Genomic DNA, 13,106 nt, shown 5'->3' with positions numbered 1-13,106 from the left:
GAGGGGCAGGCACTTAGTGTTTGTTGTAGACTCTTGTATCATGCCCTGGAGACAAGTTATGTGAGAAAGGTGAATGACCAGAAGTTTTAGAAGAAAAGGTGGTTGCTATTTTCCCTTTATAGCCCAGCTGGGCCTACAGCTGGGATGATTTCAGGTCAAGGATGATAATGTGAAGAGAGTGAGGATAGGGGCCAGGGTGTGATGGTGTTACCCACCATCTCTGGATGTCAGCTCAGATCTTTTCCTTGGATTAGGGGCTGTGTTCTGGCTCACTGTGATGGACAGTGTCAGGACTCTTCTGGTGGGGGCAGCCACTCCAAAAGCTGGAGCTGTCACCTGGTGCACATTCTTCTTGGCTGAAGCAACATCTTCCTTCAGGTTTCTTTAATGCAATTTGGGATTTCCAGTGGGTTGGTGCTATTTACTGGGGTATTGTACTGTGTAGCTTGTGAAGACAAGACTTAGGACTGACCACTATAAACAACTACCACGTAGTTCAGGGGATGAAGAAATGAGACCTTGGACTGAGCATATTTTGAGAAGTTTCCTTGTTCAGTATTTTCCCATGATACTCCCAATCTAGTTTTCTCTAGAAGAAGTAACCAGTCATTCTGTGGCAATGCTACAAAACATTGGTTTGACAATTAATTTTCCCTCTTAGTGAAGAGTTGGGAAATAGATCTCATTTCCACAAGACGGGTGTATAATCCCTTTTTATACAGCTTTGATGAGTTAGAGCAGTTCTCCCTGCCTGTCAGCCCCTTAGTTGAAAGCTGTTGGGTGTAAAAGGTGGTGCTTGGTACTCATAGGAGAGTGAGCATCAGACCATCATCTGAGGAAGGTAGGCAGTAGGGGCTGCGTCATCACAGCAAAGTAATAGTTACAGCAAAATGGAGCAGAGAGGTTTTGGATCCTGCTTAGCTTAAAGGAATTTAATCTGTGGTACCTCTCTGAAAGTCACTGAGCTATGGAAAGGTCCAGCATGAGGCCACTGAACTCTGTTGGGCCACTGTTCAGCAAGGAGTGAGAGACTCTTGAGGATACAGACAAAGTGGAGAGGTAGACACCCTCCCTTTTAACAGAAAAATGTGTCTGAGAATGGGAAGTCTTGGTTCCTGCCCATGCACTGGAAACTGCTTTACAACACTTGCCTGAGAAGCAATTGAATAAATTCCTCTGCAGCACTGGAAACAAGACAGAGGACTTCTTTCCCAAGGGGATATTTAAACTTTTCATTGGAAAAGATTTAAACTTGTCATTCGACATATTTTGTCAGCAATGATTTTATTACTCAGTGGCTATTAATCATGGGCCTTACTGTGGCATTCATATTTCAAGTCATTAGCCTTTTATTTTCTGGCAAAAATGTAGTAGATCTGTAAGAGTGACTGTTCCCTGCTGCTGAGAAAGCCATGGCACCATAAAACTTGAGAAGCCTTGCGCTAATGTAATCAATCTACTAAATGACAGCTATATTTGAAATACTGAGTGCACGTATAATGCCTCACAATGGAAAGCAAATACTCGTAGCACTGCCATGTTGAGGCTCTACACCAGCATTTGCTGAGTTTCTTGTGTGGAACCACTTCTGTGCTGCAAACACTTCTTCTTCTGGAAGGTCTGTTCCCTCAGATTTGGCAGTGCTTATCCAACACCAAATGGTGTGTTGGCTACATAACATTCTGATGCCAGGTTTGCATCCCAGCAAAATGACAACCACATCTTCTTCTTTCTTTTTTTAATTATGTTATCTCACAGATATGAAAAATAATGTTTGCCACTGACTTCACATCCAGTGAATGTTTCCTGTGAGTTTTTTACTATGTTAAGCAAAGACCTGGGAAACCTGAGTCAATTTATTTTGAAGTTCTTTATGGTGACACTGACTACAAAGGCAACAGCCATCTTAGGAGCATTGTGTACTTTTGTCTGTCCTTTGGGAATGAAAAATTAATCTCTACAGGACACAGTTCCATCTAGTATGGGATTCAACCCTGAGTGAATATAAATGCAGATTAAATTGGGGGAAAAATGTTGACAAGTCGGCAGCAGCAACATGGAAAGAACAAACCTTTTGTAAACCTAGGAATTTCCTAAGAAACTTTCAGGGTCCTCATAAATTATTATCTAGGCACAGCTGAGAGCAGCAGTCTACTTTCCTACTGAATTTTCCTAACTCTTAAATATCTGACTGAGTGCAGCAGTGGCTTTATGAATGACCATTCTGCAAATGCTTTCCCCAAACATCTTGCTTGATGGAAAAATAAAAGCTCTTGCACATTGCTCGAACTTGTGCAGTGATACTATGCATTTAGATTTGCACTTAGTAGCAAAGACAGTATTCTCCCCAAAGTAATCACAGTGCAAAATAAAGCTTCTTTAAAGCGGGAATGTAATTGCCTGGTGTTGACTGCACACCTAGAGAACTATGAGCCTAATGCTTGCATTAATAGAGAACATCTCAGGAGCAGAGGAGCTAAAACCCCAGGATTTTTAGTGCAGCTTGCAGGCAGGGTAATTGGGGTCCCAGGTAATCAACAAAATGACTTCATATTCCCTGTGAATGTTTGTTGTTCACAGAGAGGAGCTTCTATTCCAACATATTAAAATCTTTTGTCCTACCACTGGAAAATTCAGTAGGGGTTTTTTGAGGGTAATTAAATTATCATGCCCATCTTCCAAATTAGGGCTAGACTGATTTACTGTATAATCTTGAGTAAATCAGGAGTAGCCAGGAATAGAAAGAATGCTTCATTATTTTACAACCCAGAGAAATCATTACATGTGAAATTAGATTCCTCTAAACCATGCAGGTCTGTTCAAGGCACTCCTGAAATTCCTTTGTGATGGGCAAGGGTGCACACAGTAAGATCACTCTTCCCTCACTACTTTCTCCAAAACCTCTCAGTATTGGAGGCAGAGCACCCATGGTTTCAGGGAATGGAGTGGGCCTTACACTGAATTTTCCTTCCTTCAGTCTTCTCAATATAAGATAAAACCCCATTCTCTCAGCTCTGAATGAGTGTTCCGGGGTACATGAGTAGTGACCCTGCATTTGAGACTTTACCATGATCCTCTTCTACTTTCAGGAAAAGGGCATGTCCAGGATATGATGTTAGCTCTTCCTTGGTTCTTATGAGGCTTAGGAAGGCACTGGCAAGTATGTGGAAGACAAACATCACACATGTAGACAAAATGGTGAGTAACATCCCTCCTCTCCAGTATTTCTGTAGGATCAGACAAATCACAGCATTCCTTATTCTTTGTTTGATACTTAAAGATGAATGACATGGCTCTATTAAGTTGTCTAGCTCTATTTACTCATTTTGGCAAACAGACTTTTTCAGTAGTTAATTAGTTTGATAAGTGAACTGAAAAGGTCCAGATTTCTTCTGCCATGGGATCACTATATGCGGCTATGAGTGGGGGTGCAAGAATTTCAGAGGTGTCATGGAAGTTGAGGAAATACATGAAAACATGAGTAGTGCATGCAGAAGTTGCTTGAATCTGATGTATTCTTGTGCAGTCAACCATTCTTTTTTCTAGCTTTCTAGAAAATAATGGAATGAAATTGCTTGCTGTCTCTGTTATGAGAATAATTTTTGTATTTGTCCTTTCTGTAGTCCTCTTGCAGTACTCCTGCAGAAACCTGGTTATTTTTTATTCTGTTCCTGTTCTTATGAAGCATTTTATTGAGAAAATAAATGGTCAAGAATAGTAAAATTAGACATAACATCAGAAAACATTTTTGTGAGACTACAGTTTTACTGTTTGATTGAAAACCAGTAAAGGTTGCTCTAACCTCATTTGTGTTTCATCTTTCATTATCACAAAACCTTCTACCAGGGCAGAACCTAGCCAGACTTGTAAAACAACCAAAGAGAGAGCTGACACAGTTGATTACAATTTCCAAAATGTATGACTTGGCTTAAAAACTGGAAGATGGCCATGAATATGGTTTTAGCTTTTTTGTTTTGTTTTGTTTTTTGTTTTTTTGGCAGCAAGATATGAAAGTTATCAGCAGTTCTGTTGTTGAGACCTTAAATGGCAGACCTAGTCAGCCAAAAAGAGTTAGAAATTCCTTGTGGTTTTGACCTTTTTCCTTGTTTGACAGCAGATGATTGAGAGTATGCAGTGCGTAGTTTATGACAGCCTGTGCAAGTGAAGTTGTGGTGTGACTACAGGATGAAGCCTGTCCTTGACATAATTAGCTAAACCTTTCTCTACTCTACAAAGATAGGAAGATGAGGATTAGTCTCACATGTGGAAGGCTGCTTTCCAGAGACTAGGCAAAGTGAATTTGTCAAAACTGTTTGCAGAACTCCATGATTCTTCATCATCCTGTGGTTCAAGTACCTCTTCTGATCTCCAGTCCAAAAGCTGACACTCAATATTTCCCTTTGTTTTGTAATGGGATCTTTATACAGCTCCAGAATAACCCCAGATGAAACATCAACACATGGCAAAAACCAGATGGGAATGCCAGAGTTCATGTCACCTCATTCTTCAAGAATATTGCATAGAATGTGCCAGCAACAAAGGCTTGGATTCAGTCTAGATATTGAAGTTCATTCTGCTGAAACAACAAATTGATGAAAAGCCAATGGAGGAAAGTGGTCTTGACAGCAGAAGAAAAAGAAGCAGGAAGACAGAGCCTGACTGATGCAAACGGATGGACCTGACGGGGAGCTAAGGTCATGTAGGTGAGAAGGATCACCTGTGGCTAAGCCATTTTTGGAAGGATATTTGTTTGGTCTGCAGCTGTTTCGTCAATACTGAAGAGTGTTCTGGTACTTGGAAGACTAAGCCCAGCAAGTGGGACTGGAAAAGTTTTGTTTGTTTTTTTTTACACCAGGGAAATATCTAATTATGCAGCCAGGGCAGTTGAACAGATCCATGAACGAAAAATTAAGTAGATTAAAAAACATCAAGGGAAATGGAGGCTAGTTAGCCCTTTCTTTTCTGATGGATCTATTAAATGAAATCATATTCTAGCACACCCCTCTCAGCTATGATCTCACAACTATTACTTAAGCTTGGTCATATGAAAATATAATTTCTTTTCCCAGCAAGAAACAAAGGTTTGTCTGTAGCTTCTCCCCTGAGCCTCGATGACCCCTTGGGCTTGTGTGCTCAAGACTCCCTTATGTGCTGTTGGATAACGCAATAGGCATGACATGGTAGCATCCCATTCTTAACCTCTGAATCCCTGTCCCAAAGAGGTAGATAACTTATGGTCCAGCTGGCAAGGTGCAGCACTCCAACAGTGCTGGAACACTACTTTAATTCATGCCCCTTGAGCTATTACAGACTGCATCTCTACTGCTACTGCATCTCTAAGAAACACACACAGATCATAAATAAGGTTAGATGTTATTTTAAGTAATAAACACTAAGATACAGAAATTTCATTGCAGCCTTCTGTCTTTGTCTGTCTCTCCATTTTGACTATTTTTAGTATGCAGTCAGCATTATGACTGTGAACTCAAGGAACACTTGGACAATAGGTACATAAATAATTATGGATAGGTTTCCAGAGCCTTAAACATTAGCAGAGAATTCAAGTTAAATGCTGGCTGGGACTATTCCATGGCTTGGAAACACAAGCTGTATTTATACATATTGTAATAATTTTATTCCCCATGGTGAAAAACTAACCTGGACATTGGTGGTGGTTGAAGAGTCTGCACAGAAGCTTTGAGAATTGCAAATTGATGTATTACTGAACACAATTCTGCACAACGAACTGGAGCCATCTTCTATGTTTGTCTGCTTATACTTCACAGCAGTGAACTCTGAGTACTTTACAAAGATTAAGACTGATTAAACCTGTGTGATTACTCATTTAAGAGTTACCCTGCCTTGTGACAATGCTGCAGTGTTGCTGAAACCTGTTAAGAGATATTAGCTGCTAGAGCTGTCACAGGAAACATACTGCACATCTGCAGACATGCCTGAGAGTAAAAAGAAAGATTTTTACTGTTTTTCCAATTAGTATTTAAAACACAAGTTAAAAATGCAGCTTGTAAGGATAAAAGCTATGTGTGTATCAAGGGATATTGCATTGCTATTGCTTTGGGTTGTGATAAAAAATAGTAACAGTAAAGAAAACTTGTGTAAACTGAACATATTCTACTAACTTGATTTTTTTTAGCATGTGTTTTTAAAGAGGACTCTTTGATATTAAGTCACTTTTTGAAAAAATCTCTTGTGAAGTATTAGTAAAGTGGTGCAGAAAAGTAAGGTTTTTATGCAGATATAAAAATAGTTTTTAAAAAAACCTGAAACCTGTATTTATGAAAGCACTACCTATGCAGACACTGATGTCAGTAGTCATCAAAAACATTAATGTTACAGAATTACCATGTAGATTTTCCCTATTTGTTTTTATTTCCTTTTTGCATTCTGTGAGAATTCTTTGTCTTGAGTCTTTGGAGAGCTGGGTCATGCAGGACAGTGAGTAATACAGAAGACTTTCACCTCCTGCAGGTCACCCCTGCAAATATAAGTTGAGGAAGAAATAGTAAAAGTGAAGAGTCCACTGAAATACAAATAAATGTATTTCTGCAATTTTACAAAGAGAAGCCTGAGGACAAGCTAGGCAGAGCACTGGTTTGAGTGATAGCCTTGGTGATCAGGGAGGTTCTTTGTTTATATCTGAGGCACTTGGTTCTCTACACAATCTGCAATTAAGCAGGCCTGCATCAAATGGGAATCAACCAGCTTTTTTTCCTAGTAATGACAGAAACATTCTACTCAAACCCCCATTTCATGCTGTATCACTTTGTAAAATCAAGTGGGGTCTCTGGAACATATCAAGAGTCAGAGTCAGATCTTGATGGATTTCAGTAATTAAAGATCTCATTTTGAGAGGGCAACAAGACCTCAGGTCTTGTGTAGGCTTAAAGAAGGAGGAATTTTCGTTCCCTGCCCTTGGAAAGTGTACTAGCCTACAGGTGACAAGTCAGCCTACAAACTTGTGTTGAGTTCACAGCTATTAAAAGGGGAAGCCCTCCTTTTGCTGTTGCACTTTGTGCCTGCTGGACCACTCAGGGAGTCATTTTAGATCACTGAAATGGTACAAAACTATCTCAGAAGATAGGGGGGAAAAAAAGCAAACATGTAGATGGCATCTTGCCATTCTAGTGAGCTGAACTGGCTTGAGAGAGACTCTAAGCGGCTGCAGAACAGGTGTAGAGGGAGCAGGAATACTCCTCTTCATGGCTGTGTGCAATTAAACCAGTACATCTGCTTCTGAAACTGTACCCAGGAGAATCTTTCCGTGATTCTGGGATCGCTGTGCAACAATTGAGGTGAGCTGGGCCTGAAGGAACACAGAGGAGAGCAGAGCAAAAATCTAAACCCAAGTGTGAGTCTAAAACATCCTTCTGTTGGAACCTGTGTGTAGTGAGTCCTGGTCTGCTGTTACAGCCTGTGTGTCTTGTATTTTATAATCTGAAAACAACTGCATAGGAGCTGAATATGCTACCCAGAAGACTTGTGATTGCTACATGAGTGACAGAAGGCAAAGCCAACTGTCCTTCTCAGCTAAAGTAAATCTTCGGTTTCTCTCTGGCTTTCAACCTCAGCTCCAGGTCATTCTCATTTTCTATTTCTCCCTACTCTCCTTTGATCCCAGTTGGCTCCATTTTTTATTCCAGTTCATCTTTTATCCCCACTGCAATGTGTTGAGCTACACCTATAGAAGCAACCCTTGTAGATCCCTTCCAACTCAGAATATTCTATGGTTCTGTGAATCCACACCATAGCAGGTGTCCTGAGAAGCTGCTATTTGATTCTGGTAATGGCAATGAGGAGTCGTGATTGATTCTGCAGAAGTGACAGAGATATATCTGGACAAGGTAAGAGAATAAAGCCTGTGAAGTCAAACAATATATTTTTTGAGAATTTATTCCAGCACTTTATAGAAAACTGAGGTAACCCTAACAGAAGCAAAACTCAAGTCAGTATTACAGAAAAGTAAGAAAAATCACCAGTGAATTCATATGTGAAAGTACAACCATACACCGTTCATTCTTTAAAGCTCTGCAAATTTGTACAAGTTTCAGAGAGACAGATTGGCTTAGTTTGTTGGCAATTCACAGCTACTTTGAAAGCACAAATGAAACTGTTACTGTACTGTACCACAGAGTGACATTAGTATGAAAGTGCCAAGACCCCTCCCTCCATCTCTGATCTCATTTGAAGTGTGACAACACCAGACTGGCATTACTAATGCACAGGTCCCCAGCATACACTGGGTCTCACTTTTGCACGCTCTGAGCTTTCCATACCCTTTTCACTACAGATCTGTAGATGTCAAGGACTCCTAGCCTTGAGCACACAGTAATAAGTATATATGAGCAAAACATATTTATAAAAGACGTTTTAAAATTTTATGTGCTTTCTTCTTGGACCTTCTACAGTCTGGAAAAGATCTGCAGTTTTATATCATGAAAACTATTTCAGCTTCAGACAAAAACGTTTGGAATGTCAAGGGACTACTGAAAGTCCTGAGAACAACTCCATGAACATTACTGTTATAACTCAGTAAAATCCATTAATGTTTCCCATAACATTGAATCTAAACATGCAGCAGTGTGAACCATGGATGGTAACTCCAAGTTGCAATATGGCCTAAAATTTCCAGATATAACAGAAACAAATGGTTATGGTCATTCACAACAAAACAATGGACAATGTAGAATAGAGTGCCTCTTTTTAATATGCATAAGGAGATTCCAGATGTATGATGAGACAAAAGCAGATATATTTATTTGAATGAATTTATAAGAAATGTTAAAGCTAGTATTTAATAAAATAAAAACCTGATTACCACGTAAGAAAATCTTTCTGGAAATGCTTTCTTTTTTCAAAATGTACAAATTCTCTGCTGACAATCTTATAAAACACATACATGCTGCAAAAATGAAACATACAACAGGAGCAATGAAGAATTACCTCAGCTTTCACCACCACTTCACTTGATTGAAACTGTTCTCGTGTTCCATTAAGCATAATAATATATTTGGAAAATGTAAATAACCTAATTACATTTTTTTGCTTCAAGCTTCCAGGCACCAGTCATATATCGCAGTCGTATAAAAAGAAGATCCCTGCCCATCTGCAGCCAGCTCCAAAAGGGAACTAACTTAGAACCTGTGATTAATGAAGAAGAAAATCAGAATGACATTGTTAGAAAAAAATGAGCACTGGCAAGACACACATTTAAGCAGTCATGAACCTCTGCATTCTCCTCAGCCCCACAACCTAGATCTCAACATTAATAAAAAACTTATATTTTGAAAGCTCTTGCCTTATAGAAATTACATTATGCCATAGGTGGGAGACTCTAGTTTGCAAGCAGCACAGTAATTTCATGTATGTGACAAAATGCACAGTGTTCTCTGTGACAAGGCTTTGTTCAAGTACATAGGAACCTGAACACCAACAATTAAGCAAATGATTTATCTAGCAACTTTGGAGAAGAGGACTGCCACCTTGTCTTACAACAATAATATGAAGGTGCCAATCTTCAGGCAAGACAAGGAACCCACACTACAAAACCAAGCCTTCTGTAATCTCTGCTAACATTTGGGTTAGGTGCAAAGTACATGTGGAACTGCACTGAAAGGAAACATTGCTAGTGAAGTTGGCTCAGGACATTCTCTGCTTCCACCTTTCATCATCACTGCAGTTCATTATCATTTCTGTTGTTCGGGGGTTGTGCTGAGGAGGAGAGATTCAGATTAAAAAAAGATAAAGACATGAAAAGGGAAAAAAGTAGAGGAACTGCATTTGATGGGGGTAAGTGAACCGAAGCAAGCAGTAACCAGTAACTATTACGCTGGCTCTGCACTGAAGAAATATGCATGGAGCTACACTTCCCAGTAACTCAGTGGCAGAAACCTCCCTACAGGTATGAAAGAGTATCACATCTTAAGAAGAGATGGTGTTGTAGAGGAAGCCTTAATTTTGGAAGACAAGACATGGTGAAACGTGAAACGGAATTGAACCAATAAGTGCTGATGGTTAGATTCCCTGCACAGTGTTTTACAATTGCACTAATTTATTAACACATCACAGCAAGAGGACATAACAAAGTAGTTTTTGTCCTAGCAGTGTAATTCCCTACTTTTGTCTCCAGTGGGAGCGCAGAGTTTCTCTCCTGTGCTACCCCTTCACCTAGTCTTTCTGTACCAAGCCATGGCAGAAGGCTGGCAAGGTCATGAAATTCAAAATTTTTATGGAAAAAAGGCTGTATGCTATCAAAACTGGATAAGTATGGCAATAACCTTGGATCTGTTATTCTGGATTGACATGTAGGAACCTTATAAGAACATGAACAATTTCCCTACCTTCTATTTCAGTCCAGTTGACAGCAACTTCTGCTATAGGTATTTTCAAGCGCTGAGCTATATAAAGAAGTTCCACGTCAAACGCCCTGAAGAAGAACAGGAAATACCAAATATAGTCACACATACTCCCAGAAGAAAGACAATGCAAAAGTTAATTAAATGATTGTTCAGTTATGCAGTTGATACCATTGCTCTATGGGTCAGATACACATGGAAGGGAAATTAATTTTCCTGACTAAACATCTCAGAACACAGCCCACATACAGACAACAATAACAATACTTCACTGTGTTCTGTTTTTGAAGGATTAATCACTCTGTGTTCAGCCCACTGCTTGCTTTTCATTCTGCCACAATTTAAACATTTTTGAAGACCATAAACACCAAGCAGTCAAATGTACAGTGTCAGCCCACATCTCTAGTAGTTTCATCAAAGGGGGCATCTACTTGCTGTGGCTTTATGCTGATCTGATGGGTCCTCCTTTTACTTTTTCAGTCAAGGAACTCAAGGTACCAGCATAGAAGTGAGACATTATTTATGTTACCATGCACAACAGAATCCAAACAGCTGTACTTCAGTGACCCCTTAATGCAAAACACAAAACCTCTCTTGAGACTTGTCTTTTTTTGTTGGCTCAATTTTTTGCAGGTTGTACAGCAAAATGAACACACCTTAATCCTCTCAGTTCCCTGCACAGAGAACTGTCTGTGTATTTCATTCCTGCAACTGCATTCTCAGGTGGGCCCTCTAACTGTGACACACCAGACTTTTGATATTCAACCAGTAGTTCAGCAGCTTTTAACGGTTGCTTAGAAATCAGCACATGAAGTTGCTGGTAGCTACTACTGACAGGGTTGAACACAAATCACAATTAAGAAGATTCTGGTGATTTGCCTTAAATTCTTGTTGCTAAGCCCAAGATAGTTTTCTTTTGAAATGAAAGAAAATTTTTTGCCACTGGAGGAAATGTAAGCAATAAAAAAAAGAAAATTCATGCTTAAAGCGTTGCTTGAATTCACGTCTTTGGTAATTCCATTTAACACCAGAGAAAAGATGGAAAGGAACAGACAAGGTGATCAAGAGCAGGAAGAAGATACACTTTAGCAGGTTGCTTGCCAAGTTCAGATGTTATTTCCTTCTACTCCAAGCCACCCTCTCCTTTTAAGCAGTGCATTTCTGTAAAACTATGAATGAGCGCAACAACAACAGCAGCCCACTCTGAAATGTGCCCGTAGGTCTGACAGACACAGGTAAGTTCCCACTGGAGTACAGACCACAGCACGCTGGCTTGCTGCTGGAATCACAGACACACATGCACCAACCTGAACTCACACTCTGTGTTTGTGACAGGAGAGCCACTGATTCCACACGGGACAGCATTAAAATAAGCAAAGGCAGCACAGAGAGATGTTATCTACAGAGACTACAGCTAGTGTGTATAGGGAATTTAGAGCTACTTTGTAAATCTGATTTTGATTAGGACACAGGCCTTCTCACTGCCAGCAAAAAAGTTACAAGAATAAATTATTTTTTACCTCAGTGAACTAAATCTGCTCCAAGGAGCCTGGTCATTTCACTGCTTTCTTTACATGACAGTTAAATATTTTATTAATCACTCCATGGTCTCTTCTACTGAAGAGATATTATTTAATTTTTTTGCTGACATTTTACGTTTGTAAGCCAAAACCCCAATGTATTCACCTTTGATTTTGAATCATGTGTATTAAGACGAAATCTAATTTTGTAATACTTACTATTTAAATGACTAAAAATCTTAAGAGACGCAGAATAATTGTCTGATGAATTAGACTATATGAGCTGCTCTAAAAGTATTACATAAACTATTAGCCTAGTGAACTAATAGTTATTTGCAGTAATTCCTGTGGACAACTGATTACTGGAATGTCAGCACATACATCACAGAACAACAACATTAAATAGTTCTGTGAACTACAGGGCTCAAAGAAAAAGATTAAAAGCACAGGAATTAATCAGGTTGAACACTAATATTGTTACATGTGGTTGCCATTTGGGTAACAGTGAACATATCCTGAAATTAAAAATAAAACCTATTCAAAGCTGAAAGGAGAATGACTTCAGTAGAATACCACTGGGTTATCATTTTTCTTCCCTTTTCCCCACCACCTTTCAGTATACCAGAATAGTTAGGGAATACAGACCACAGTATGTTCAATACACTGACAGCACTACACTACACCCATACTGCAGACCACCAGATCCAGATGGTACAGGAGAACCATACAGAAACTTCCACAGCCAGGATTAAGCGTGGGTATGTTAGATGGAGCCTACCCTAGAGGAGATGGAAGCCACACCAGTGGATGAGCTGGTAAGCACAATTCATGCAATTTGCCACAAAGCCATTTGTGAGCAGTCAACATGTGACAGAACCACTCCTAGAAACAGCAAGGTATTATTCACACCACGTACTTAATTCTGCTGCCTCTTGGCAGGGGGACACACAGCTCAGAATACCAAGCTTGGCTCCAGCCTGAAAGAATTCAGGCTCCAATCTAAGTACCCAGAGTTAGATACCCAAAAATATATGGTGTGAATGATTCCCCCATCTACTTCTAATAGTGGCTCCATGATGTGTTAATTACCACAAACATGGAATGCAAAGTAAAGAAAAAATTCTCCACATGGTTGTGTTTTGATTAAGTTCCAATTTAAGACAATGCTGGCTAAAATTCATTTGAACACCAAGTTGTAGGGGTTTAATTGAAT

At 39.6% G+C, this 13,106-nt stretch overlaps 1 protein-coding gene and 1 long non-coding RNA gene across 4 annotated transcripts in view; one reads left to right on the top strand and one right to left on the bottom strand.

The window, feature by feature from the left end:
- The first annotated feature begins 244 nt into the window (after positions 1-244).
- On the top strand, positions 245-6,049 carry LOC138118930 (uncharacterized). The gene is made up of 3 exons (XR_011155334.1): positions 245-378; positions 3,090-3,198; positions 4,428-6,049. It is a non-coding gene; the product is annotated as an uncharacterized lncRNA (long non-coding RNA).
- A 1,846-nt stretch (positions 6,050-7,895) lies between these two features.
- ALG5 (ALG5 dolichyl-phosphate beta-glucosyltransferase) overlaps positions 7,896-13,106 on the bottom strand; it is a 21,095-nt gene continuing 15,884 nt past the window's right edge. For all 3 annotated transcript variants that reach the window (XM_069012043.1, XM_069012042.1, XM_069012045.1), the window contains exons 9-10: positions 10,359-10,444; positions 7,896-9,159 (exon numbers count right to left, since the gene is read on the bottom strand). In XM_069012043.1, coding sequence (XP_068868144.1) covers positions 9,047-9,159; positions 10,359-10,444 — 199 coding nt within the window. In that variant the 3' untranslated portion in view covers positions 7,896-9,046. The remainder of the gene's footprint in view (positions 9,160-10,358; positions 10,445-13,106) is intronic.

This window comes from Aphelocoma coerulescens, chromosome 1, assembly GCF_041296385.1.
Source record: "Aphelocoma coerulescens isolate FSJ_1873_10779 chromosome 1, UR_Acoe_1.0, whole genome shotgun sequence".
In the NCBI taxonomy this organism is placed as follows: Eukaryota; Metazoa; Chordata; class Aves; order Passeriformes; family Corvidae; genus Aphelocoma; species Aphelocoma coerulescens.
The sequence above is the reverse complement of the archived record's forward strand: the minus strand, read 5'-3'. Positions and strand labels throughout refer to the sequence as shown.